This window comes from Mus caroli, unplaced genomic scaffold (genome assembly GCF_978045245.1).
Source record: "Mus caroli unplaced genomic scaffold, Mus_caroli_1 scaffold_2, whole genome shotgun sequence".
Taxonomy (NCBI): domain Eukaryota; kingdom Metazoa; phylum Chordata; class Mammalia; order Rodentia; family Muridae; genus Mus; species Mus caroli.
The window spans coordinates 106,680,714-106,708,330 of record NW_028227257.1 but is presented as its reverse complement, the minus strand read 5'-3'; the positions used below and the strand labels follow the sequence as shown (position 1 = coordinate 106,708,330).

Here is a 27,617-nt window from a genome sequence, read left to right as displayed (position 1 = left end):
TTGCAGCTTGACTCCCTTATGAAGAGGCTAAGAGAACTGAGAATGTCCCCATGAAGCAATGGTCCAGCAACACAGTATATTAACCGTACTTTCCTATTTCAGCCTCTTTGAACACAGTGCTACTTACTCCCAGTGAAACTGTTGGTAGAACGTTACAGATCAGCCAACCTTATTCATTTCTCTACCAATCTCAACATCAGCTCAGCATCAGTCCCTCCACACAGAATAATGTTACTGTAAATAGTAAAGAGGTGAAACAGCACCAACTAAATATTCCATAGGCAGGGTAAAGAGAAGCCTGAAGTAACTCATTACACTCAGTGATTCCTGCTGACTTCATCAGTGTTCCATTCAGTAAATCTCATTCATAATTACATCAGGAATGTAAGTACTAGAACTAGAAATTCCATATCATATTCCATACATATTTTCTTGCCTTTAAATATAACAACAAGCTGGAAACAATTGCTAGTGACCAGTGTCCTTATAAATGCCATTATTTTAAGACATCTAGAAGCTAGACTATTTTCACTTCCCATGCTTTCTTACAATAAAGCATTTTTTTTGTGGTACCAACCATATAACACAGGATTCTACCAGAAGTATCAATAAATTACAATATACAGTGGCTAGAGTACTTTGTGTTCTCCATTTTATAAAGGAAAGTTAAAATAAAAACGGTATGGAGGAGATTAAAAAATGGTTTATATGAGATATATGTGGATCATCAATGTCCATTCAAGTCTGTCCATCCAGATCCATTTTTGGCCAGTCCTGTTTACTCTGTGGTCCACAAGGTTGCTATCTATAGACTTGTGCTCTGGATCCTCATTGTACTAGGTCAACTGAAGACACTGTCATGAATAGGAGGAGAATGCCTTTCCATAAAGAAGTGACACTGGCAGTGTGGCACCTATGGAGACATCATTATAGGAAGGACTATTATTGATATAGTAAATTTTGAGTGACTCTAGAATATTATGTATTCCAATAGTACTGTGCATGTGATATGTATATGTTTGTAAATATCTTCCATTTCATAATAGGTTATATACATTACATAGGTAGAAAAAATAAGCCTCTATTTTCTTTTTAAGGTACTTAAAGGGCAAATACAATGATCAGAAGCACCCCTTTCTAGTGTATGGTTTTCAAAATAACCTTAACATCTTCAACAGAGGAACCAGTTCCTCTTAAAAGTGAACACTTTTCCAAGTACTAAATTTAAGACTCAAACTTCGTACATTTTGTTGAATCTCCTTAAACTGAAGGGAAAGAGGATGCAGGGTGGCAAGTGCCACCTTGTGGGCATCCTAGAAACTGTTCTGAGTTTCAGAGCCAATCATTACAAATGTTTACAAGATTCCAAATAAACAAACTTACTGTAACTTAAATCAAAAGAGTAATTCTGCCAGGACCTTATGTCAACGACTACAATAAACTGTACTCATGTGAGTAGGGAGTTAAGATAGGGTCTCACTTCATCCCAAGCTACCCTGGAACTTATGTAGCCCAGGCTGGCCTGACTCCTACCAATCTGCCTGCTCAGTGTCAGCAGCCCAGCTGCTGGGATCACAGCTATGGTCTCGCACACCCAGCACACTGTGGACTTTGACTAAGATCCTTCTGAGAACCTGGACTATTTCTCATCACTTCACAACATCTGGCTCTTACCTGCAGGAGCTGGGCTGGATAATGCAGGTTGAGACTGCCATACACCAAAGGGAGTTTAAAAGGCATCTAGAGCTGGGCATGGTGGCGCACGCCTTTGATCCCAGCACTTGGGAGGCAGAGGCAGGCGGATTTCTGAGTTTGAGGCCACCCTGGTCTACAGCGTGAGTTCCAGGACAGCCAGGGCTATACAGAGAAAACCTGTCTTGAAAAACCAAAAAAAAAAAAAAAAAAAAAAAAAGCATCTAGTTGGTGGAGAAGTTAGAATAATTCTCCCAGTTTTTACGATATAGTAAACAAAGCTATAGAACACTATGTCTCAATAAATAAACAAACAAACTAACTAATAGTAAAATGGGGAAGGGCCTTTCACAAAACCCAAACCAGAAGAAGTTATCAAGACTAAAATACAGTGGAATTAATGAGGATGCATTCATAAGTTCATAACCTTTGTGCATGTCTCATAAGCAGAAGTTAATGATTTAATAATTCAGGTGATCTGGGCTCCGAGCTCAGTGGCAATGTAATGTGCTTGCTACAGTCATGAGGCTCTATAAAAAGATGTTATACAGCATATCAACACACACACACACCAGACTAGAGCAGAATAGACATACCAGATCCTTGTCTTTAATTCAGAAAACAGCTCCATTTTCTCACAACAGTGAATGAAGCCCACCCACTGCAGTCTTTTAATTTGAAGACCATGCAGCAATATTATATCACCTCAGCCTGTTTTAACTTTTGACACATGTACCTTGTCTAACAAGGTCCTAGGTTTGATCACTGACACCACCCCAAATAATAACCGTTTCTTGTCATATAAAAGATGTCAGCTAAAGATAGCAGGGTAGGGAGATGCCAATTGATCAAGTCAACAATACCTAAGTTCAGATAGGTGACAAGCACATAAAGAGACAGGCACGGTCTCACACGTCTGCACCCCAGAACTGTAAAGGCAGGATCCCTGGAGCTCAGTGTATTCTTAAGTATATAAGAAAACTAAGATGAAATTTTTAGGGCATATCTCTTTCTGTTATTTAATATTATTAACTCACTGAAAACGCATTAATTTCCTTCCCAACCTGATAATGGAAACAGCTTATTATAAAATTTAAAAATGCTAGATGTTATCTGCTAAAAATCTTATTATTTTTAATTAAAAATTATTTAAAATTATTTAAAATGTAGGAAGATTTCAAATGCCTGTGTCTTGATTAGAAGATGATGTCACACATGAAGTGTATATGTGGCCACACCTCAAAGAAACAAGGTCTGGAGACTCAGTCTGTACACTGCTCTCTCACCAACCCCTCTGGAAGCTAGATCATTTGTGTGTGCATGTGTGGTGATAGGGGAGATAGGGGTGGAAACGGAGACTAGAGAGAGCAAGAGCTCGGAGCTCCCCTGTCTGGACAGACCTAGGAAAGCAGCAGGAGGAGCAGGGCCCTCTAGATTACCTACCACCTCTATCTCTCTGGAAGTCAGGATGCCAGGCCTCCCTACACTAACAATGCCTGCATCCTCCTTTTTATTATCCTACCTTTGGTCCATCTTGCTCCTTTTTCTTGTCTGTTGGAGGTAATGTTTCCTTATGACTTCAATTGAAAGAATAAAGTGACAAGACTAGAGGATCTGGTTTTTATCAAGGAATATAACTTCAAAGTCCAGGACTGACTTTTAAACACTACAATGAAAAAAAATTACTAATTTTGTTTTTTAAAGATTCCTTCCTCCTCTTCTATTTTCTTCTCCTTCCTCTGTTTGTGTAGCCCTGGTTGTCCTGAAACTCTCTGTGTAGATCAGGCTGGTCTCTGCCTTCCTCTGCCTCCCAAGTGCTGGGGAAAAAAAAAGACTCTCTTCTTTAACTATACAGGCTGTACACATATACCATGAGCATCTCTGGAACCCTAAGGAGTTAACAAACACCATCAAACTACCAAACAGTTAAGAGCACCAAAACAATATAGAGAGTAGCAACGGCAATTTCATCAATAGTTTCACCATGAATCAAAATGTTGTAAGTAGTATATGAAACGTCCTGTAAGCCACTAAGTGCCTTTCCACCTCCCCCTTCCCCTCCACTTTTTTACATGGTATCCTGTGATGTTTGCTGGCCTTGAACTCCCTGTGCAGCTGAGCAAGACTCTGAACTCCAGAACGCAGTGCCAGAATTATAGATGTGGACCACCAGGCCTAATTACTAGGTAGACTTTCTTTAGGGACCACAGCTTAACTCTTCTAGCATATCTTGGAAAACAGTTGTGTGAGCTTTGTGCTCCACTGTTTACTGTTTTCTCCTGAAAACACTTGGGGAGCTGGGCACAATAGTACAGTTGTAAATGCAGTACTCAGGAGACAGAAGCAGGAGGGATATAAATTCTGGTCCAGCCTGGACTATATATAGTTTAAGGATTAGCATGAATAGTGGGACTCTATCAAAGTAAAAACAGGAAGAAAGAAAAACAAAACAAAACAAAACAAAACAAAACAAAACAAACACACTGACAGTCCACTTTCTAAGTCAAGGACAAGTTTGTGAATGCCCTCTGAACATGGCAACCCACCAGGTCTGAAAGGGAGACTTAGTGAGGATGCCCCTCCCCAAACACCACCACTCTGTGAACAGCCTGAGAACTAAAACACATGAAGCTTCCCCAATTTCTCTCCCATGCAGAAAGGTCTCTCCTGAAGAAGGTCTTGTTTCCAGTTTTTTTTTTTAAAGATTTATTTATTTATTACATGTAAGTACACTGTAACTGTCTTCAGACACTCCAGAAGAGGGCGCCAGATCTCATTACGGATGGTTGTGAGCCACCATGTGGTTGCTGGGATTTGAACTAAGGACATTTGGAAGAGCAGTCGGGTGCTCTTACCTGCTGAGCCATCTCACCAGCCCTTGTTTCCAGTTTAACATTAGACACACAGCAACAGCTAATCGGCCTGGATGACCAAGTCCTGTGTGCAGATACTGATCTCTGCCCTCTGCTTTCAGTCTGAAGAGGTTGTTATGGGATACAACAGTGTCCACCCAATCATCACTTCACCATCAACTTGGACAACTGTGCTGACAAAAGCAACCATTGACAATCTCATTGTAAGAGAGATTTGCCCTGTACAGGCCACAAAATTGCAAAAATGTATGTATATCTTCTGTTAAAGACTGAAAATAACTGGCCAACCTCAAAAATATATGTAAGAAGCATTCTGAGCTACATACGGACTATTGCTAACTCAGTTAAAATTACAAGATGATGGCCATCTCATATAACCAGGCAAGACTTCCAATGGAGGAATTAGGACACCAACCCAGCCACAAAACCTTAGACCTACAGGATGTGCTGGGGTAAAGACGGAACAGAAATTGAGGGAATGGCCAACCAATGATTGGTCCAGCTTGAGACCCAAGAAATGAAAGTCCACCCCTTACACTATTCATGATATTCTGCTATACTCGCAGACAGGAGCCTAGTATAACTGTCATCAGAGAGGCTTTACCTAGCTACTGATGGAAACAGATGCAGAGACCCACAGCCAAACAATAGGTGGAGTTTGGTGAATCTTGCAGAAGAGGGAGAGGAAGGATTGTAGGAGCCAGAGGGATCAAGAACACAAGAAAACCTACAGGATCAACTAACCCAGGTCCATAGGATCTCCTGGAGACTGAACCACCAAGCAGGGAGCCTACATGGGACTGAGCTAGGCCCTCTGAGCATGTTATAGTTGTGTAGCTTAGTCTTCATGTGAGACTCCTAACAGCAGGAGCACGGGCTGTCTCTGACTGTTGCCTGCCTTTGGGATCCTTTCCTCCTACTGGGCTGCCTCATCTACCCTTAATAAAAGAGGATGTGCTCAGTCCTTTGGTAACTGGATATGCCAGGGCTGTTTGATTTCCATGGGAAGGAGTGGATGGGATGGAGGGAGGATGCGAAGTGGGGAGGAAGAACTCAGAGGAGAGTAAAAAAATAAAATAAAATAAAATAAAATAAAATAAAATAAAATAAAAATAAAAATAAACATGAATGTTTAACCCTGAACACAAACTGCAGGAATGTATTGCTTTGGGCCAACAAGCCAGCTCACCTTATAAATGTGCCTGCCACCAAGCCTTATGACCTGAGTTCAATCCCCAAAAACTACATGTTGGAATAAAATAAATAATTTCTATTAGCTGTTCTCTGACTTCCACACATGCACCATCATGTGTGTACACACACATATATACATTAAAAAAGAAAGAAAAGTATTACACTTTAAAAAGAAAAAAGGGCTGGTGAGATGGCTCAGTGGGTAAGAGCACCCGACTGCTCTTCCAAAGGTCCGGAGTTCAAATCCCAGCAACCACATGGTGGCTCACAACCATCTGTAACGAGATCTGACTCCCTCTTCTGGAGTGTCTGAAGACAACTACAGTGTACTTACATATAATAAATAAATAAATCTTTAAAAAAAAATAAAAAAGAAAAAGAAAAAAAAGCGTTCCCATGTTTTACAAGTTACTTGGTTTCTCAACAAGCACTTTTTTGAGCACTGTACTTTGTGAAGCACTGTGCCCAGTTTAAACACAGTAAGGACCAAAGAAGGAAGCTTTCCTAGAAGGATCTACACTAGAGAGAGAGAGAGAGAGAGAGAGAGAGAGAGAGAGAGAGAGAGAGAGAGAGAGAGGTAGGGCAATGACAAGGTACTGAACTACTAGGAATCAGTGTACTACCCAATGCCATAGGCTCAGAGGTAAAGTGACAAAATACTCAGAAGATAGAGAGACTACTTTGTTTGTTTGCTTTTGTTGTTTTGTTCTCTGTGTAGCCCTGGCTGTCCTGGAACTCACTCTGTAGACCAGGCTGGCCTCGAACTCAGAGATCTGTCTGCCTCTGCCTCCCGAGTGCTGGGATTAAAGGCGTGTGCTACCACTGCCCGGCCTAGGGACTACTTTTGATAAGCAGCAGAGTAGAGAGAGGGCTGGACCTGAAAGGAAGGGGAGAGCCATAAATGAGAATAGAGAATAATAGGTAGGGCTAGGGAGATGGCTCAGTTTAAATGTTGCCATAATGTAAATATCTGATTTGCAGGATATCTGATATTCGACCCCTATGAAAGGATTGTTCGATGCCCCTCCCCAAAAGGGGTTACAGGGGTTGAGAAGCTTTAAGGGCAAACACATTCTCTAACAAGAGTTAGCAAATGCCTGGGATCAGAGGTAGGGAGGAACAAAAGAATAAACACTAAGCTCTGAGGATAGAACACACCACCTTACAGACAAAGTAGAAGCATCCAGGAAGACAGTGCTAAGAGCAGGGACTCATTCACACTGCTCCTGCTGAGAGCCTTGTTCTTCCAAGGCAGATGGGAAGGGCAGCTCTTAAGTAGCACCATATACACCTGCAGCAGGGAGAACGGTCAAGGGAAGAGAAGAGCAAAAGAAGCAACGGAGAAAGATCAAACAGTGCAGAGAAATCAGCAGGAACTGAGAAGAGGCTACTGAATGCTGGCCACTGACAACACTTCTAGCTGCACAACAGCACAATATAAGGATAGCTTGTATTCTTCAAACTTTAGAAAGGTTCCTCTTAAGCCAGAGGTTTTCAACCCTTCGGTGTTAACAACCCTTTCACAGGATCACTCACCTAAGACCACCAGAAACAGATATTTATATTCATGACAATAGCAAAAGTACAGTTGTGAAGTAGCAATGAAAATATTTTTATGGGCTGGTGAGATGGCTCAGTAGGTAAGAGCACCCGACTGCTCTTCCGAAGGTCCGAGATTCAAATCCCAGCAACCACATGGTGGCTCACAACCATCCGTAACGAGATCTGGCGCCCTCTTCTGGAGTGTCTGAAGACAGCTGCAGTGTACTTACATATAATAAAAATAAATAAATCTTAAAAAAAAAAAGAAATAGTTTAAAAAAAAAAAGAAAATATTTTTATGATTGAAGAACTGTATTAAAAGGTCTCTCAGCATTCGGAAGGTTGAGACCCACTGCCCTAGACTCTCAGAAAGGCCTTCTCATTACTTATGGTTCTTGCAGTCCAGCATGGTCCAGACTTAGCAAGATGCAAGCCTACCATCCCTGCTAGCTAGTTCCCTCCACCTGTGGTGCCTAATCAATCCTGCTATCTGCTCAAATTCCCATTTGATAATTTATTGTTGTAAACAGCATTAATAACTTTATTAGTTCCTATTTAGCTGCCCAGCCCCCCCCCCAAATGAATGAGACAGTTCTATGACTTACTTAATCAGCTTTAGCACAATTATGGGTGATTACCCCTAAACTGTTATTCTACACTAGACTGGCTATTTCCCAGCCTCCATCCCCAAGTTACTCGCTGTTTTGAGTCTCACCCTTGCTATCTCTGCTCCATCAGTCTGTCCTGAGGGGACACTTCTCTAACCACGTGCTTCTGGTCCATTACATCTAACGGAGACCTCCCGCTCTGTCTCATTTCTCCTTTTCTCTCCCTCTCTCTCCCTCTCCCTCCTTCCTCTTTGTCCCTATCTGCAATCCCCAGCTGGTAACTGAAACTCCACCTACAATTCTCCCCAGCAATCGGCTGTAGCCACTTTTACTTAACTAATCATAAAAGATTGATGAGCAGAGTTATACAACATCATTTGGTGTACATGAGAATCTGCTTGTTGGGATTGCACCCAGATTCTTTTTTTTTTTTTTTTTTTTTTTTTTTTTTTTTTGGTTTTTCGAGACAGGGTTTCTCTGTATAGCCCTGGATGACTTGCAACTCAACTCTGTAGATCTGTAGACCAAGCTGGCCTCTAACTCAGAAATCCACCTGCCTCTGCCTCCCGAGTGCTGGGATTGAAGGTGTGCGTCACCACACCCGGCTGCAACCAGATCTTGAAGGGGAGGCAATATTTAGCATTTGAAAACATAGTAAAACCAGACCAACACCCAACATTTCCTTTCTGTCCACAAATAAAAAGATTCTCTTATTATAATAAACAACATACAGTTGAACAACTATGAAAACTATTAGGTAAAGTATATATTCACAAAGCCCAGTCGGTTTGTATTTGGCAATTAGGGATAAAGTACCCTGTTATCTATCCTATCTTGGTGAGTTCAGAGTTCTGAATCTAAATCACTTTCTATCATAACTTGCATTAATAACCTAAAAACATTTTCTTAGATCTAAAAAAAAAAATCTTGAATCCTAACTGATTAAATTTAAGCTAAACTGTGAGACTATAACTATCTAGTCTTCAATCCCATTAGCGACTTGAGAAGGAATAAAATATTGCCTGAGTGTGCAGGAAGTGCAGGCAAGCAGCTTCCACAACTACAGAAATGACAAAGAAGCTGGCTGCCTGGACAGCCCCCGAAAGGTCTCTCTAACATTGAAGCACCCATCTTCAGCCTTCAGTATATCTGGCAGACTTTATCTGGAGCAGGAATTATGAAGTGCTATCCTACCTTGCCTTGCAAAGCTTGACAGATGACTTCCTTGTGTCCATGTCTGTCCATTTTGGACAGAATTCCGTCTGCAGTTGAAGCAAGGACAGATTTTACCCAGCGGCAGCTTGCCACATTTGCAGTGAGCTCCATAAGGAGGTTATCTGATGTTAATCATCGTCTTTGAAAGGGAGTGGGGATACTGCCAGGAGTAGATCTGGCTCATTGTCTAAAAAAGGCTTAAATTGTTTAAAAAAAAAAAAATCCTTAAATGCCATATTCTGTGAACCTCCAAGGTTTCTGAAGACCATCTATCCATCTACCGTATACGTGAATTGTTTGTTTTTAGCAATTTACTACTTGATTAACCTAGGAAGTGTATTTTGTGATAAACTAGTCTTGTATCTAACGTGACCAAGAGTTTGATTAACTACTAATTCATATTACTTAATTATCTTAAACAGCTTGAAATAGCAGCTTTAAAAGGGACTAGAACTTCATATTACATTATTAATAATCACCTAAGTACAATACCCAAAATAAGAGTTGAAAACATGTATACAGGGGCTGGACAGATGGTTCACCAGTTAAGAGAACTGTCTGCTCTTCTCTTCCTGAGTTCAATTCCCAGCAACCACATGGTGGCTCACAACCATTTCTCCTGGGATCTGATGCCCTCTTCTGGCCTGCAGGCATACATGCAGATAGAACACTCATATACATTTTTTAAAAAATCTTTAAAAAAATGTATTCATAGTATGTTTTATACAAAGATCTATACCGATGCAACAAAATGCAACCTTAATATGTAACAATATACAAAGATCTATAACAATTTAAGATTATTGGCTATAAAATATTCTTTGGTTTGAGAGTAGATTCAATAATCTACTTTTTCCTAGTCTTCCTTTATTATTTCTGTATCTTCCCCTTTTTGCTATTATTGCTATATTATTTCTACATCTCCCTTTTCCTCCCTAACTCCTTCCCCTTTATCCAAGGAAAAAAGGATAGAGAAAAGAAAAAGAAAGAGAGAAATCCTTGAGTCTAGCTTCCTATACCTTTTTTTTTAAATCAAGACCATTTACTAACTTATAAGCAATCCTTTTAGAATGAGAAGCATCCATCACCCAATAGAATGACCAAAATCTACCCTCCCCTCCCCCCTTAAAAGAATAGGACATTGTTCTCTTAAAATTGCTTCCTGCTGATTTTGGAGTGTTGGTTTTCTTTTGAGGGGCCCAAGAAGATTAGGAAAATGGTTAGACTTAAGAAAGCTTTCTGTAACAGTTGTTGACCAGTCTCTATATGCTATGAAAATACAGGCTTAAATGAAGTCCAGAATGGAATAGTCTGTGATGCTAAATGAACTGAATTAGTTATTTTGAAGTTAATGTCACCCAAATAATCAAGATATAGCCCTATTGATCTTTTTAATAGGACCTGGCTATAACCACTTTTATTTAACTAGTCAGAAAAGATGACATGGTCATCTTAAGTATCTTTCTTCTGTCTTGGTCAGCCTCAGAATTCTTTCTTTAACATCCCTTCCCAATAGGAAACACAAACACACTCACAAACAATCCATACGTAATTGCTCACCACGCTGTGATGGGAAGAAATGGGTGAGGAGAAAGGGTAATCAGACGTGCAGAAAGCTCCATGGGGTACCCAGCAGCAGTGCACGAGTAGACACCGCCTCAGAACTCTTCCCACAGCTGAGGAGCCCCTTGCTCTTCAAGGCCCTCCACTTAGGTAAAGCCAGATCCTGGAGTTCACCACAGAAAATAATATCGGGACCAGACAGCAGCACAAAGGAGAGTCGAGAGATTTTAAAAAATGATTTATTTATTTTATGTATATGGTCCTCTATTTGCATGTATACCTGATGGTTGTGGGTCACATGATGGGTTGCTGGGAATTGAACTCTGGACTTCTAGAAGAGCAGCCGGTGCTCTTAACTACTGAGCCATCTCTCCAGCCCTAAAATGAGATTTTTCTTTTTAACACAAAGTTAAACATGAAAGTTAGCAGAAAGTCACTCAGGGGAAGAAGTAAAAAAAAGCACAACCCAGAGTGAGGGTGTGGACTTCTCCCTTGGGAGAGTCCCAAGTAAGTGTCTTAGCAATATCTGTACATACAATTTTGGTAGCTTTCAAGTTACATCTCAAAGGGTTTTAGGATTTTTTTTCTTTTTTCTCTTTTATGATAAATGAAATTACAGGGTGACTAGAGATTACAAACAGATAAATGATAGGCCACAATGGTTGCACAAGAAGATTACCATATCTCTAACTATTAATGAGGTTTCTGGTATAAGTCCTAGAAAACTGAAGGTCAATAGCTGGAAAGGAGAATGCTAATATTCTTACTCAAAAATAACTCTCTATAAAGGGACAGTGTCTCCATGCCAGCAACGTTCGAAATGCTATGAACTGTATTAAGTTCTTGATCCTTAGCGAGAGACTTCAACCAAACCCAAAAAAAGGGTCTCCTTATCTCTTTTCGTGTCCCCCAAATTCCCACTACCTGCCTCACGCTTTAAATTATCTTCAATTTCTTTGTACCCCTGAAACATTAATGGGGGAACGCTGATAATTTATGACTAGTGCAAGAGTACCAAAATTAAGAGGTGCCTTTATTAATGGAAAGCAGACCACGATCATAAAATAAGAGGAAACCAATTCAGGGAAGAAAAAGAAACTAATGACACAAAGCATAGAAAGTGAATGCCCCACAAATCGTTCCTATCTTCCTGCACTGTCTTGTGAATCACCTCAAATTCTTCCTGGACAAACAAGAGGTATTAAAAAAACAACAAAAACAAAAGCCTTTAACACACATGAACTATAAATGATTAAACAGATTCAGCAAAGGTCATGTGAAACTAATAGGCATGGAGCCCACATACTCACTATGACAAAAGACTGTACCCTTTCTACTTTCAGAGCTCTGAGAAGCAATTTTGATAAGGAATTCCTATTCAACTTGATTATGTTCCCTACTGTGGAGGTAACACAGGAACAAACAAGTTAATTTATGTGCAATTCCTTTGTATTGCTAAAATGAAAATGAGCAATAGTTTAATGAACTGGACATTATTCTCTAAATATGCCAAATTCTTCACAAACATCTCCTGGTTGTGGACAATACCTGGTTGGCTGCCTGTCTGCCATTGCTGCTGCAGCCTCCTCTGACTGCTGAGGCAGAGCAGCTGCCCCGCACTCCGCTTCACTCTTCCCACAGCCCCAGCCTTGGCATATCATATACATTTTGCTTATCTGTCTCCCCTACTGTAAATATGAACAAGAAATAAGCAGAAACTAAGACTTGCCTGGCACATATTCTGCCCCCAATAAATATTCATCAAATAGATAAGCAAACAAATTGGAGAACAGAAACAAACACCCACAGCCCTGGAGTTAATCAAAATCAAAATCATGCATTGGCTTCCTTATCTCAATAAACAATCTACCCTCCTCAGCCTCACACACTCTGTGATTTTTATGCCCTACCCTCTTAATAAAACTGCTTTCTTTTCTCTTACAGTGCAATTCCTTCATTAATACTTGCCCTGTGTTCTGTCCTACCTCAACAAGATCCTCAGACTATAAATGAAAATATTTCAGGCTATATGCTGAATTAACATGGTATTCTTCACAGGTAGAATGCAAACATCACACCTCAGCTTTATCATCATGCCATACTTCTTCCATACAGAAGAAACACTCAGCCAAGCAGAACCTTTAGATGGACATTTACAGCACTCACCTGTTGTCTGTCCCACCTACGTCACTACAATCCTAAAGTCACCTCTATCAAGTTAATTTCACAGCCACTGTGGAGCCAGGGACAAGATCTACATCAAAGGTGGGAACAGAAGAAACATGGAACATGTGGTATAGGCTGAAGGTTGAGCGCTGATGTGAGAAACGGGACAGTAAAAGTCCTGTAGCTGCTTACAGAGCCTAAGGGACCCATTCAGTTTTCCAAATGTCAAGTCTGTGGTCAGAAAAATATATTGTAGTAACTGTATCAGGGACTGTATCCTCTGCAGTCCTGCCTCACGTTATGAGGTATTTGCAACCTAAAAGGGAAAGAGGAGGCCAGGAGGAGGAGAGGAGCGCAGCAGCTTCGAGCAAGCACCTCCGGGATCAGCTGCAGAACACTGAGGTGGCTGTGGGCCTCACTGTCTCCACTTCACATCACAGCTGACACCGAACTCTCAAGAAGCTCACCCTCTTCTCAACTGGTAACAACCACTCAAAACACACAAGGGCATTTGTGTTCTTCGGGGAAAGGAAAAAATGATCCACAAATGAGAAATTTTCTTCAAGGTTCTTGATATAAAGCTATTCTAACACTACTGCACTGTGTTTTACAGTGGAAGAGACATTCACACTCCTGTAATCCCACCGCTTGAGAGATAGAGGCCAGACACCTCGGAGTTGACTGCATGGTTCGAGATGAGCCTGAGTTACACAAGACTGTCTGATGAGAGAGGGAAATAAATTTCCTTTCATTTCAGCATATGTTTTTAAACTCAGATGGTCTTTTGCTAATTAGAACTTCACTGAAATCTACTTCACATCCTATTTAATATTTCCCCCTTGCAAGTGTTGCTACAGCGTGTTCTTAGTGTGGTCATGAAGTACTTGCTTTTATAACAAAAAGTCAAAGGAGGAATGTAAATTATAACTTGTCAGACATAGTTTAATTAACATGGTTTTTCAATGTTTAATATGGTTGCCCTGTCCTCTTACTTTCTTCCTATCTTTCTTTCATTAATAGTAACAATTAGCCCAGCAACATGGCTTGGCAGGTAAGGTCATTTGCCACCAAGACTGAGGACCAGAATTTGAGCCCCAAAATCACATGGCAGAGGTAAGAACTGATTTCCACAGCTGTTCTCTGACCTCCACATGTGTGCTACAGTGTGCACACGAAGCTTGCAAGCACACACTTATACACACAGATAAAATAAACAATGTAAGATTTATATCAACCAACAATAACAACAAAAATAAAAGAATGAATGTAAGGAAGGGAGGGAGGGGGAGAGGGAGAGAGAGAGAGAGAGAGAGAGAGAGAGAGAGAGAGAGAGAGAGGAAGAAGAAAGAAAGAAAGAAAGAAAGAAAGAAAGAAAGAAAGAAAGAAAGAAAGGAAGGAAGGAAGGAAGGAAGGAAGGAAGGAAGGAAGGAAGGAAGGAAGAAAGGAAGAAAGGAAGAAAGGAAGAAAGGAAGAAAGGAAGAAAGGAAGAAAGGAAGAAAGGAAGAAAGGAAGAAAGGAAGAAAGAAAGAAAGAAAGAAAGAAAGAAAGAAAGAAAGAAAGAAAGAAAGAAAGAAAGAAAGATAGATAGGTAGGTATGTGGCACACACCTTTAATCCCAGCATTCAGAAGGCAGAGGCCAAGTGGGTCTCCGTCAGTTTGATGGCAGCCTGGTCTACAGAATGAGTTCCAGGACAACCAGGACTACACACAGAAAAACTGTCTTGAAAAACAAACAAGAAGGAAAAAAAAAAGATTTTTATCAACCAATAAAAATCAAAGATCTGTATGCAGAGACTCATGCCTGTAATCCCAGCATTTACATTGAAGGAAGAAGGTTAGCTCAAAAGCAAATATTTTACAAAGAAAGAAAGAAATATGACTTACAGAAATAATTTTCTAAGGAGGAAAAAGTTACGGTTTTACACAGAAGTTCAGTATTTTGTTACAGGTTGTGGTAGATACAGTTCCTCTGGGTGTGATCCCCTCGGGTGAGATTACGGCAGCATCCCTTAGCCACATCAAGAAGAACAGTCTGGAGAGACCAGGCTACAGCAGCTCAGCCCCCGCGAGGTCCTCTTTACTCAGATGTCTCACGAGAAGAACAGAGTGCAACCCCATGCTACACCAACCTGGCTAAAGAAATCAACAATTATTTTGCTTATGCCATCTCTTTTTTTTTTTTTTAAAGATTTATTTATTTATTATATGTAAGTACATGTAGCTATCTTCAGACACTCCAGAAGAGGGCGCCAGATCTCGTTACGGATGGTTGTTAGCCACCATGTGGTTGCTGGGATTTGAACTCTTGACCTTTGGAAGAGCAGTCGGGTGCTCTTAACCACTGAGCCATCTCACCAGCCCCTCTTTTGAACTATTATTGCAACCTTACACACACACACATACATGTACATGCATACATATATACGTACGTACGTATGTGTAGATCAAAAACTATTTTTCTACCAAATTTCTTATAACTGCTTTACATCAATCTAAAATCTACAGACGTAGCTTTTGGAGCTCAAAATTAAAAGACAAATAATTTGTGCCTTCCTTTTTGAAACTGGGTTCACCGAGTAATCCAGACTATCCTGGAGCTCCTGATAATCCTCCTGCCTTAAACTCTCAAGTCCTGGGATTACAAAAGTGTACTACAACGCCTAGCTGCCTCCTCTTGTTATGCATGAATCAGATCTGCAAACTCTAAGGAAATGCTGTCTGAAGTGTGCCTCTGGTGCCACTACGTTTCCACACAGAGAACAACAGAGAAATTAAGTGTCTATGTGGAAAGAGTGATGTTAAGACAGAAAATGTTGACAAAAATAGATATAAAAAAGTTGAACATTTTTTTTCTTAACAACAAATCTTAGATGGGCATGGTGGCGCACGCCTTTAATTCCAGCACTTGGGAGGCAGAGGCAGGTGGATTTCTGAGTTCAAAGCCAGCCTGGTCTACAAAGTGAGTTCCAGGACAGCCAGGGATATACAGAGAAACCCTGTCTCGAAAAACCAAAAAATGAAAAAAAAAAAAAAAAAAAAAACCAAACAAACAACAAATCTTAACTTTCTGTAACTGTACATATTCCCAAAGATTGGGGCATATCACCAAAGGCTAGGCTAGTTATAAAACAGTAACCTAAAGGGGCAGATGTGGGCCATCCATCAATATTCCTTTACATATTGCACACAGATGGCAAACATCAATTATAACAACTATGAACTATGATTTTTTTTTCAGCTTTCCAAGTCCAGGTTTCTCTGTGTGGCCCTAACTATCCTGGAACTAGCTATGTAGACCAGGGTGGCCTCAAATTTAGAGCAGTCTAACCTCCAGGATGCTGGCAGCTATAATTTTTTCCCCACACTTTTACATGATACTAGATTAAAAGATAAATTTTAAAACTGAATAAAGAGAGAGCTAGCTCAGCAGTTAAGTGCACTTAATGTTCTTATAGAGAACCCAGATTCAGTTGCCATCATCAACAAGGCAGCTCACGGCCATCTCCAACTTCAGACTGAATGGTTCTGATATCTTCTCCTGACATCCACAGGCACTAGGCATGCACACGCATACACGCAGACAGAACACTGGCACATAAAACATGTACATCTATCAAGTGTCAGCAGACAGTAAGGAAAGTGGAAGTTTCTTAAAATTAGCTTTTGGTCACAGAGATCATACTGAAAGCACACAGCTGACCTGTCCTTTTAAAATTAAATTTTAACTTCAGGAAAGTCAAAATTTGCTAAGTACATATCTCACACACACACACACACACACACACACACCATCTAGGAAGGACTTCTACAGAGATGCCTATAAGCAGTGTCAGGACAGTGACAAATCCTAAACAAACTAAGACAATCAAAGTTTTCTGTGGTGAAGGACTGAGAAATGATTGTTTCTTAGTAACTTTTCTATTACTATGACAAAAGACCATGACCAAGACAACTTTAATTTAATTTGGGACCCCAGTGACACACTTCCTCAAAAAAGCCACACCTTCTAATCCTTCCCAAAACAGTTCCATCAGCTAGGAACCAAGCATTCAAATATCTGAGCCTAATAAGGAAACCATTCTCATTCAACCCACCACATTCCCTAGCCCAGCCCCACAGGCTTGTAGACAGACCACATGTAAAACATCAAAAGTACCTTTCTCAGCTTCAACAATTTTTAAAAGTGCAAAATCTGTTCTCAGACTAAAAGCAATCTCTTAACTGTAGGCCCTGTAAAATTGAAAAGCAAACTATGGCGTCCCAACATACAGTAGAACAGAACACATACTGCCATCTCAAAACAGAGGAATCAGGGCAGAGGAAGAAAATACTGAACCAAAGCAAGACCAAAAACTAGCAGAACAAAGTCCAAATCCTACTGTTCTCAATCTTCCTAATGCTGCCGCCCTTAAATATAGTTCTTCATGTTGTGTGACTCCCAACCATGAAATTATTTTTGTTGCTACTTCATAACTGCAATTTTACTACTGTTATGAAGGGTCATTCTACCTCCAAGGAGTCACAACCCACAGGTTGAGAACCACTGTTACAGCTCCATGTCTGATATCAGAGGGCTCAGATGGCTCTGCCTTCTACTTTTACTGACTAAAACACACTTTCTCATGGCCTTGTTCCATACCCTGTTTGAAGCTCTCCTCAGAAGAGATCCCAGTGTTGAAGATCTCTGACATCTTCAACATCTTGGGGTCTCCAACACAATCTGGGCTTCATTTCATGGCTTCCCAAACATGGCTTCTCTGGAGCTCCATGCAGGGACTCCCTGCCACATCCCTGGGCCCAGCAGCTCTCCTGAATCACCTTTGCAAACGCTTTTCTCCATTGTTGCTTAGGAGCAGGAAATGCTCTAGAAGCTGAGCTCCATGGGGCCTCGCCCTGAGGCCACCACTCCTGTTCCACTTTAGAGCAGGCCTTTCTTTAATCTCCTCATCCCTTCTAGCTTTGGATTCTATGAATTTTATGGTGTGACTTTTCTCCTCAAACTACATTTTGTATTTCTTTCTGCCCAGTTTGCTCATTTTTACTGTAAACCCTAATAACAGTGATTATGGACCATGTGACATGGTCCATAGTTGGCTTGAAATCTTCCTCAGCAAGGAAATTAATCAAATACCTTTCAACTTAGCCTCAGGCAGACTCTCAGGATAAGGGCAGAAAGCAGCCACATTCATTATCAAAATATCACAAGAACGTTTTTTCTAGCCCAGTCGCTAATATTGTTCTCACCTGAAACCTCAAGCTGGGCTTCTGTAGTCCACATTGCTGTCAGCACTACTGTCTTCCCAGCCCATTAATATCCACTTACAGCGTTCATTCACTTTCCTAGTCCAAAGTCTTCCACATTCCTCTAATAGACAGCAGGGTCAGGTGTGACTTGGCAACAACCCATTCCCTGGTACCAGTTTATATCCTAATGATTTTTCTATTGATGTTGTAAGACATTATGACCAAGGTAATTTATAAAAGCAAGCATGTGCCAGGTGGTGGTGGCACGTGCCTTTAATCCCAGCAAAGGCAGATGGAGCTCTGAGTTTGGGGCCAGCCTGGTCTACATAGTAAGTTCCAGGACATCCAGAGCTATACAGAGAAACCCTCTCTTGAAAAACAAAACACACACACACACAGAGAAAGGAAGAGAGAGAGAGAGAGAGAGAGAGAGAGAGAGAGAGAGAGAGGAACGAAAAAAAAAGAAAAAAGTAATTTAAAATTACGCTTTCAGAGAGCTAGGGTCTGTGATGACAGAGCAAAGGTGTACTAATAGGAACAGCTGAAACCTTACATCTTAATTCACAACTACAAGAGAGAGCGAACTGAGAATGGTACAGATCTTGAAATCTCCTGCCCCCAGTGATACCACACCTTCAACAAAGCCACGCCTCCTAATCCAGTGCCACAAACTAAGCAGGTATTCATGCATATATATACACATATATGTATATATGTATATATATATACACATATATGTATATATACACACACACATACATGTCTCTGGGGGCCAGTCTCCTTTAAACCTCCACAGATGGTAAGAAAGTACTTTACAGGTGACCTGTGATTATAAGAATGGCAACTACGTGAGAGCAGAGGTGAGGTAGCCCCAGCATCAACTATCCACACAGGACAAGCACTGCTCAAGGTTCAGTTGGGCAGGGAACTGTACTGAGCTCCCAGACTCATCACTGGCCTGGTAGAAACCACAGCCCATTAAACTATAAATGATGAGATTCCTGCCAAAGGATGACCTAATACCATGGTAACTGACCCAGTTCTGCTAACTAGGGTTCTAACTATGGCCTGACACAACATCCTGTCAGGTGCAGCAGCAAACAGGCATGAATTAGATAATCTCAGACTTTCCTATTATCCCAGTGATTACTAGGAAAAAAGCACTCCCCTATCTGGTAGATTCCAGCAAAATGTCCAAGGTGGACAATACTGACTATAGAGCAGGGTGAGTGAACTTCGAGTCCTCTCGAGTCCTGAGACAGTACTAAAGAGGACACCACATCCTGCATGCTGTAGCAATAGATCTCTAGACCAATCGTGCAAAGCCAGTAAGGTGAGTCTGTCAGAAACATAGGTGACTATTTTTAAGATTTTAAAAACAGTGTCAAGGTGGAGATGTGACTCAGTAGAATATTTGCCTAACACCAGTGAGGTCTTAGGCCCAACCGCAAGTATAAAAAAAAACAAAAACAAAAACAAAAAGAAAGCAAACTAAGTTTGCTCACTCAGCAGGTATTAACTGCCAAGCCTCCTGACAGGAGTTCAAACAGCAGGACTCATGGTTGAAAAGAGAACCAAGTTCCCACACAGTCACCCTAACAGGCACTTCTTGCCTTCCTCTCCCATAAGTAAGTAAATTTAATTTCAAGAAAATAAAATAAAATGTATTAAAGTTGATACTGAGACATGGATTCATTTGAAAGTTGAAGAGAAAGTTTCAAATATCTGAATTTTCAAGATAAACATTTTCGATGCATATATGACTTTACAAAATGAAAGTGATGGGCATGGTGACACACTGTTTTAATCCCAGCACTTGGGAGACAGAGGCAGAAGGTTCTCTGAGTTTGAGGCCAGCCTGGTCTGCAGAGCTAGTTCCAGGACAGCCAAGGCTACACAAAGAAACCCTGTCTCGAAAAGAAAAACCAAAAACCAAACCAAACAAATAAAAATTGCAAGTGGGAGGCTGGAGAGATGGCTCAGTGCTCTTCTAAAGGTACGGAGTTCAAATTCCAGCAACCACATGGTGGCTCACAACCATCTGTAATGAGATCTGACGACCTCTTCTGGTGTGTCTAAAGACAACTACAGTGTACTTACATATAATAAATAAACAATTTTAAAAAAAAATAATAAATAAATCTTTAAAAAAAATTGGAAGTGGAACCCTTAGGGTTGGAGCCAGTAGGTAAAATCCTGCCCCAAAAGAATGAGACCCTGACTTCAATGCCCAGCACCACATCAGACAGTCAGGAGTGGAGGCCAGTTCCTACAGTCTCAGCGAGAGAGACTGGGGTAGTAGGGTCCCTAAGGCTCTCTGGCTGGCCAGCTCAGCCTACATGGCAAACCCAGAGTCCCAGTGAGAGCCTGTCTCAAAACTTAAAAACTAAGATAGGGAGCTGGGGAAGGTGGGAAAGGGGGTAAAAAGCTTGTTGGGCGAGCATAAGCACCTGAGTTTGGACCCTGGCACCCATGGAAAGCTTCTGCAACAGCACACACCTGGAATCCCAGCACTAGGAGGAACGGAGGGCGTGTGTGTGTGTGTGTGTGTGTGTGTGTGTGAGAGAGAGAGAGAGAGAGAGAGAGAGAGAGAGAGAGAGAGAGAGAGAGACTTCCCCAGGCTATAACATGTGCACGAACAGACAATTACATACAAACACAAATACTACACACTCACACAGAGACACACACACATAAGGTAGGGCCGAGAGATGGCTCTTTAGGTAATGCTCTTGCCTCTCATTCCTATTTATCCTAAATTGAGACCCTCAAAACCCATGGGGACAAGTGAAAATACGCAGATGGCTAGAGCTGCTGGCCAGCTTGAGCAAAGCTCCAGCCAGTGAGAGGCCCTGCTTGAACAAAAGGTAAAAGGAATCTGAGGAGCTGCACTGAGGCTTTAAATGCACAGCACAGAGGCACAAACACATAATTAGAGAGGATGGATCCCAAGGAATGACACCTGCGGCTGACCTTTGACCTTCACATAAACACATACACACGAATATGTGCAAACACATATGCACTGCATACTCAAAAAACAGGTGTACATGGGGCTGAAAAGATGGCTCAGTGGTTAAGAGCACTGGCTGCTCTTCCAGAGGTTCTGAGTCCAATTCCCAGCAACCACATGGTGGCTCACAACCATCTGTAATGGGATCTGATGCCCTCTTCTGGTGAGTCTGAAGACAGCTACAATGTACTCATATACATAAAATAAATAAATAAATCGTTTTTTAAAAAAACATAGGTATACATATACACACAAAAACACTAAATATGATCTTCTAAATTATCTAAATTAACTTCTAGTAATCACCAATACAAATATTACATACATCAAAGAAAAGTGTGAATGAAAATTTACAACACAAGTTGTAAACTGAAGTATGGTCCAAGATACTCAAGTCAGGCAGCAGTGGTTATTCTGGGAAGTTAAACTCCCAGCTGGTGAGCTCTCCCCCAAGACTGGCAGAGCACATTCATCTAACTGGCCTCTCATCGTCACACCTTCACCACGATCTCTGAACCTTATCACTGCTCCTCTCCATTGGTCACCAAGAATGAATACAACTGGTGTCTCAGCATTCAAGAGACTAAGGCAAGAGGATGGCCAAGTTCAAGGCCCTATCTCAAAAACAAAACAAAAACAGAAAAGAAAAAAAAAAGAAAGAAAGAAAGAAAAGAAAAGAACAACGGGCTAGGGTGTAGCAGGATAGAAGCCAGGGCCACTTCCTCTCCCACCTCTAAGAAGACTGAAATAAGGACAAGAAGTCCTTCTCTAAGTCTTAGGTACTTCTCTTTACATATGCAAAAATGTTTTTGTGAACCGAGCCAATTAGATTCAATCCCCTAGTCTTTGCCTGTAATTCAATACCTCTCAAACTTCAGTGTGCACCTAAGAGAATCATTGAGTGTCCTTTTAAAAATCCCTTTCACCCTGGCCTTGGACAAAAGCATCTACATTTAGCAGACAGACAGATGACACAGGAGACAGGAATGATCTACAACGGGCACAGTTAAAAACAGCTGCTGCTCCATCACTACAAAAAAAGTGGGTGTGGCAGCTCATCCCTGTAATCCGGGTACCTGGGCTACTGAGTAAATTCTAGGCAAACTGAGGCTACAGAGTAAGAGCCTCTCAGGCTCTCTGTCCCCACCCTCTCTCTCTTTTCCAACCCCTACTTCTGTTCTGAGTACAATGCTACATTCGAATTGTAGCAAAGTGTATTTATGTAAACTGAATTCTATTTTTCACAAGCACATATCAAAAACACTGAAACCAAGTCATTCCTGCTGAGGGATGGGGACAGTTTCCCACACAGGTACAATCCATGCTCTTCTTTTACTTATTTCCACCTAGGTAAAGGCTTACAAGCTAAAAATCTTTTAAAAAGTGTATTGTGTCCCCAGTTTAACTGCCTTACTTATCAGGAATGTCAGTGTTCTAGAAAATACTAGATGAGTACAATTTACTTTGAAACCCTTAAAAAATGCAGAATATGTCATTAGAAACCCGGACAGATCAATTGTTCCAATACAGTCTGAAGATCTCCTCTGGAAATCTTACTGCTGTGCATTCGCTGCAACAGTTGCTAATCAGCTACACCCATTGCTTCTAAAGAAAATATAAGCTAAGGGTACAGTCTTATAGCATTTGTAACCTTTGTACAAGAAAGTCTCCATTTCCATTAAATAATGCAGATTAAATACAAGGTAACGTAAAGATATTATTTTTCAGATAAGGAAGAAACAGAAGTAACTGATGCCAACAGCTGAATCCACTTGGAGGTATTTACAACAAAAAGCATCTATGGTATGTGACAACATAACCGTGCCTGGTCAGATGACATAATTAAAACGGAACTGGAAACTGGATATGCCGAATAACTTGTGAGAAATGTGCTCATGGTTATTCCTAATACATCATTGCACCTTCCTACTTTGAAAGACTGAATTCTTTGCAAATCTAAGTTTTGACACACTGAGTTCTCTTGAAATGATGTACCAAGGTCTGTTTTTTTGTAAAAGAAAAAGAAATGTCCCTTTTCAGTGCTTTTCCCCCAACCCACTGTCATTGCAAACTGTCTTAGCCATTGAAACAATAGTGTTAAGTAACTACATCCACAAAATATCACTTCCCAAACAATACTCAAAATTACGCTGCTGATCAGTTACCTTACAGTAACCAACTTTCTTCTGCCCTCTTTCCTCAGAGCACACATTTTAACCAATAACAAATTAAGTTCACATATTATTCTTGTTTCCAATGCAATGTACCAAGTTCCCCCAAAATGCCCAACAATCCAACAGGAAGCAACACATGGACAGGGCAATTCTAGAGAAGCTAGGGATGCTCTCGCATCTTATTCAAAATAATAATAACAATAATAATAATAAACTTTCCAGGATCTTTATTTACCGACTTAGGGAAAATTGGTTTGCAAACAACTAGCCAACTTCCCTCTCAAGTTGGTATGTGAGAGAGGAACGGTGTGTTCACCCCGACCCCAGGACTGGCCCGGGAGCTCACGCCCATTGGCCCTGCCTGAGAGGAGACAATGGGAGCGGCGCGCGGGGCCGCGCTCCAGGAGCCCCGACAAGGCGGCCGGCCCGCCCCGCGCCCCCCAAGCCCGCACGCGGCTCCGGGGCGCGGCCCACCCGCGGCGGGGACCGGGGACCGCACTCACCGAACAGGGTCAGAGCCATGGTGGAGCCGCGCCGCCCGGCGCTCCTCGCTCCCGCGGCGGCCGGCAGACGGCACCTCGGCGGGGCGGCGGCCCGGGGGGCGTGGCGCGGAGGCCGCGGGGGGCCGCGGCGAGGAAAAGTTACGCGCGCGTTAGCGAGGGGCGCGCCCGGCCCGCGGCAGCCCGGCAAGCCGCCGCGCGCCCGCACCTGTCGCCGCCATGGGCCCGCGGGGCGCGCGCGGGCGGGCGGACCTGAGGCGCGACCGGCCGGGCGGAGCGACGGCGGCCGGCGCTCACCGCGCACCCCGCGACCTCGCCGACGCCATCTTGCCGGAGCGCGCCGCATTCCCGCCAGCCCCTCGGGCGGCCGAGCGCGCGTTACCATGGCAACGGGCGCGCGCGCGGCCCACGGGGACGCGCTCCATCCGCCGCGCCTAAAGTGAGGCTGCGCCCCCCCACCCGAAGCCCAACAGGCACACCCCCGCGGCGACGGCGGCAGCCGCCCCAGGCTAAGCGGGTGCGGCTCCTGAAATCCCGGGATTTTTCTTGAATGGGATGGGATGAGAAAGCAGAGCGGAGGATGCTCGGGCTCGCGGGCAGGCGGGGTCTCCTGAGGACCAGGGTTCGTCTGAGGATAGAGCTCCTGCCGGCGCCCTCAGGGTTAACCGGCAAGCGGTCCCTGCCTGTGGATGCTGCTAACATCCCGTTGGGTTGGTGGAGCCCCTCTTGTTTCCGATCTGTATACCCGGAATCGGGTAATTGAAATGCATCGGGAATTATCTAAACTGTTAGAAGGCAGGTGCTTAAAGCCACTGTGTCTTTTTTTTTTTTTTTTTTTTTTAAAACGTTATACCTTATGGATGTTGTCTAAGGGAAACATCAGCGTTCCTCGCTGCCTGGCCAGTCTCTGCCACAAAAGATTCCCCCGAGCTTTTGGGTTTTATCTGACAATCACTGGCACGGTCTCTAGCTCTGGTGTTTTCTACTCGCCTTGTCTTCGGCTTGCGAGAGGGCATCCAACGCTTGAGGGTTTGGGTTTTTTGTTTGTTTGTTTTTTAAAGGCTCAACTGTGATGTTTTTCACTTTATTTCTGGTTGCTACCTTTGTTCTGTTTAGAAATAGTCCTTTTTCCTCCTACTTTATCTGTCTAGGGTTTGTTAATGTTTGGGTGTGTAATCGTGTTTGTTTAATCTTAGGTCCTCATTTTCTCCTGCGTGCACTTCTTGTTTTGCAGGCTCCTCGGGTTCCCTGGTGTCATTTTTCCTCTTTTCTCTAAATTTCAATTAGTTATTGTGTTATATAAATGGCTTCTATTTAATATATCTCAGGAATCAAATCTTTATAAAACGCTAATTACTACCTCAAATAGAGTGCAGATAATCCGTCATCATTTCACAGCACACTCAAGCATCAGAAAAGAAGAAAAGCCGGGAGGAAGGAGGCGCCAAGCCTTTTGTTTCAAGCCAGTTAACTCAAAAAAGAAAGAAATATTAAAATAATCAGCCTGAGTGAACAAACGTCTAGGCACCTGATCTTACATTAAATAGATTTTCATTAGCTACTGGTATAAAAATATTTCTTGGAATCACCAACATTGTACAACATTATTTTCAATAATCTCCTTTTGATTTTATGCACCCCTCCCTTTTTTTCTTCAGAAAAAAAAATTACAGTTCATCAAGATAAATGAAAATTCAAGAAGGCTTTGTTGGACAGATTTTACAGCCATGATAATATCTGCTGATCCAATCTGCAACCAGATAAATCAGTATCTAGAGACCCCATTGTCTCAACCACTAGTATCTAGAAGAAATACTTCCCTTCTTCCTAGAAAAGTACACATAAGCACACCAAAATTTTTTTCACATCTAAAAACAATAAAAACTTTTAAAAAATCTTTCATTGAAATTTGAACAGATTTAAAGAAAAAAAGAACAATTTAAGGATTCCCCACCACCACCACCACCAATGTGTGTGCTTATTTAGTGACAACAAAGAGGAAACACTTAGGCTTCTGCTGTTCTCCCAGACAGCCTCCTTCACCACCCATCCCCCAACCCTTTAGAGCATGTTTGGTTTGAATTTAAAAAAGGAAAATCTGTTTACTATTAGAAGCAACGAAGCAAGGTGGATTCTCTCAGCAGTTTTACATTTGTGGGTCGACTTCCAGTTCAGGAGATTACAACTTGCCCTGAGTCTTTATTCACAAGCAGCTCTCTTCAGGACTGTATGTCCATGGAGGTTAAGAACCGAAAAGTGTTTATTTTCTTAGTTCAATTTAATGAGAGGTACCAGAGCAGCACGCCTTTGGGTGTGAGAGTTCAGTTTGCTGGGGTTTTCTCTGCCTGTTGAGGAGTTACCCTGAGGATCAGTAAGAGGGCACTTAGTCCCCTCTGCTGTGATTCACCCACCGTGCAACCAAGCTCTAGTTACCAGACCAACATTTCACTTTTTACTAACAGCAACCAAACAGAGCTGAGTCCAGTAATGGACCCAGCTTAGACTTTAGAGGAGACCTTCCCATTGTCTTCCTCTTGTCTATACAATACCTTGATAAAACCACACTCAACAGAGACAGCTGTTTTTAAGAAACTATTGGAAATAATGATTAAAGTGAGTGTTGGCATCTTCTCAGAGCATCTAGCTTTGCAAGGGATGTTTTCCCACTGACTTCTCTAACAAAATGCTTTCTACACTCAATCTAAGTGTTCCCTCTTATAAGTAGTATGGGTGCTTATAATGTCACCCTAGCCATTAAGAAATAGTGTGCCTCTTTGCTTGCTTAGTTGGAAATAAAGCAATAGCCTCCTACTTCAGATTCAATGTGAGGAAGGGTGTTAACTACCCAGAAGTGATTATTCTGGGTGGTGACTTTGGTCATTTATAAACAAGGCAAGAAACGAATTTACTTTTCAAAACACACACACTTCATTCAAAAATTAATTGTGGCTTAGCAGGAAAGTAGAAGAGCCAGTCTGTTTGTAGTGCGACTACTAAATGGCTGTTCAGTTTTAAACAAGCCTTTGGCTCTCTCTGTCCTTACCTCCCTCACTCATAAAATGAGAGGATGAAACCGTGGGAGTTGATCAAGTCTGACATCCTTCTTGGTTGTGTCTGCCACAGTGATCTTTAACAGTCGTTAAGTGGATTGTGGAGAAACTGGAAGATGATTGAATCTTTACCATAGTTAAGGCAGTGTTCATGTAAAGTTCCTAAAGGCTCAATGTAACCAAGAAGTCACACTTCTTAGAGCACCAACTCTCTTCTCTCACTAGTAATGGATTACACAACAGTGCTACATTTACAACATAAAGGAATCTTTCCCAGTCTCAGCAGTATTAAAATTGAATGTATGCTGAGAAATCTATTTTAAATTTACTAAAATAGTTTCTCACCTCTATCCAAATTCTGTTGAGTAAACAGAACTTAGACAATCCTTTAAAAGCATTTTTACATCGTGAACTAATGGCTTACTGGGGGATTTTAGGTTTTCTTTCTTTTTTTTTTTTTTCTACTCATTTAGCTTCATTCCCATTGGTAAACATTGATTTGTTCTTCAGTTTTGAATGAAGCAGAAATTAATGAGGCAGCTTCTGTCTCACAATAACAAAATTATAGCGCTTTATCTTGTCAACACAGCTTTAAACACTGGAATACCAGCCATATTAGCACAGTTCCCAAAATAGTGCAGAAGCTTGTTGTTAAAGGGAAAAGGTTCCGCAGTTTGTTTCTGCTAATTTGATAGAAGCATTTTCTATACCTCAGCATAGCAATTACAAAGGCTGGAATTATCTCTTAAATGTTAACACTGTCTGACCCTATGTGGCAGCTCC

At 41.7% G+C, this 27,617-nt stretch overlaps 1 protein-coding gene across 2 annotated transcripts in view; it reads right to left on the bottom strand.

Annotated features, from left to right (window-relative positions):
• Positions 1-24,107, bottom strand: part of Chn1 (chimerin 1) — a 166,617-nt gene extending 142,510 nt beyond the window's left edge. Inside the window, exon 1 of one of the 2 annotated variants that reach the window (XM_021182689.3) lies at positions 23,788-24,107. In XM_021182689.3, coding sequence (XP_021038348.1) covers positions 23,788-23,806 — 19 coding nt within the window. In that variant the 5' untranslated portion in view covers positions 23,807-24,107. The remainder of the gene's footprint in view (positions 1-23,787) is intronic. The other variant, XM_029474318.2, reaches the window with a different exon arrangement.
• Positions 24,108-27,617: the final 3,510 nt, after the last annotated feature.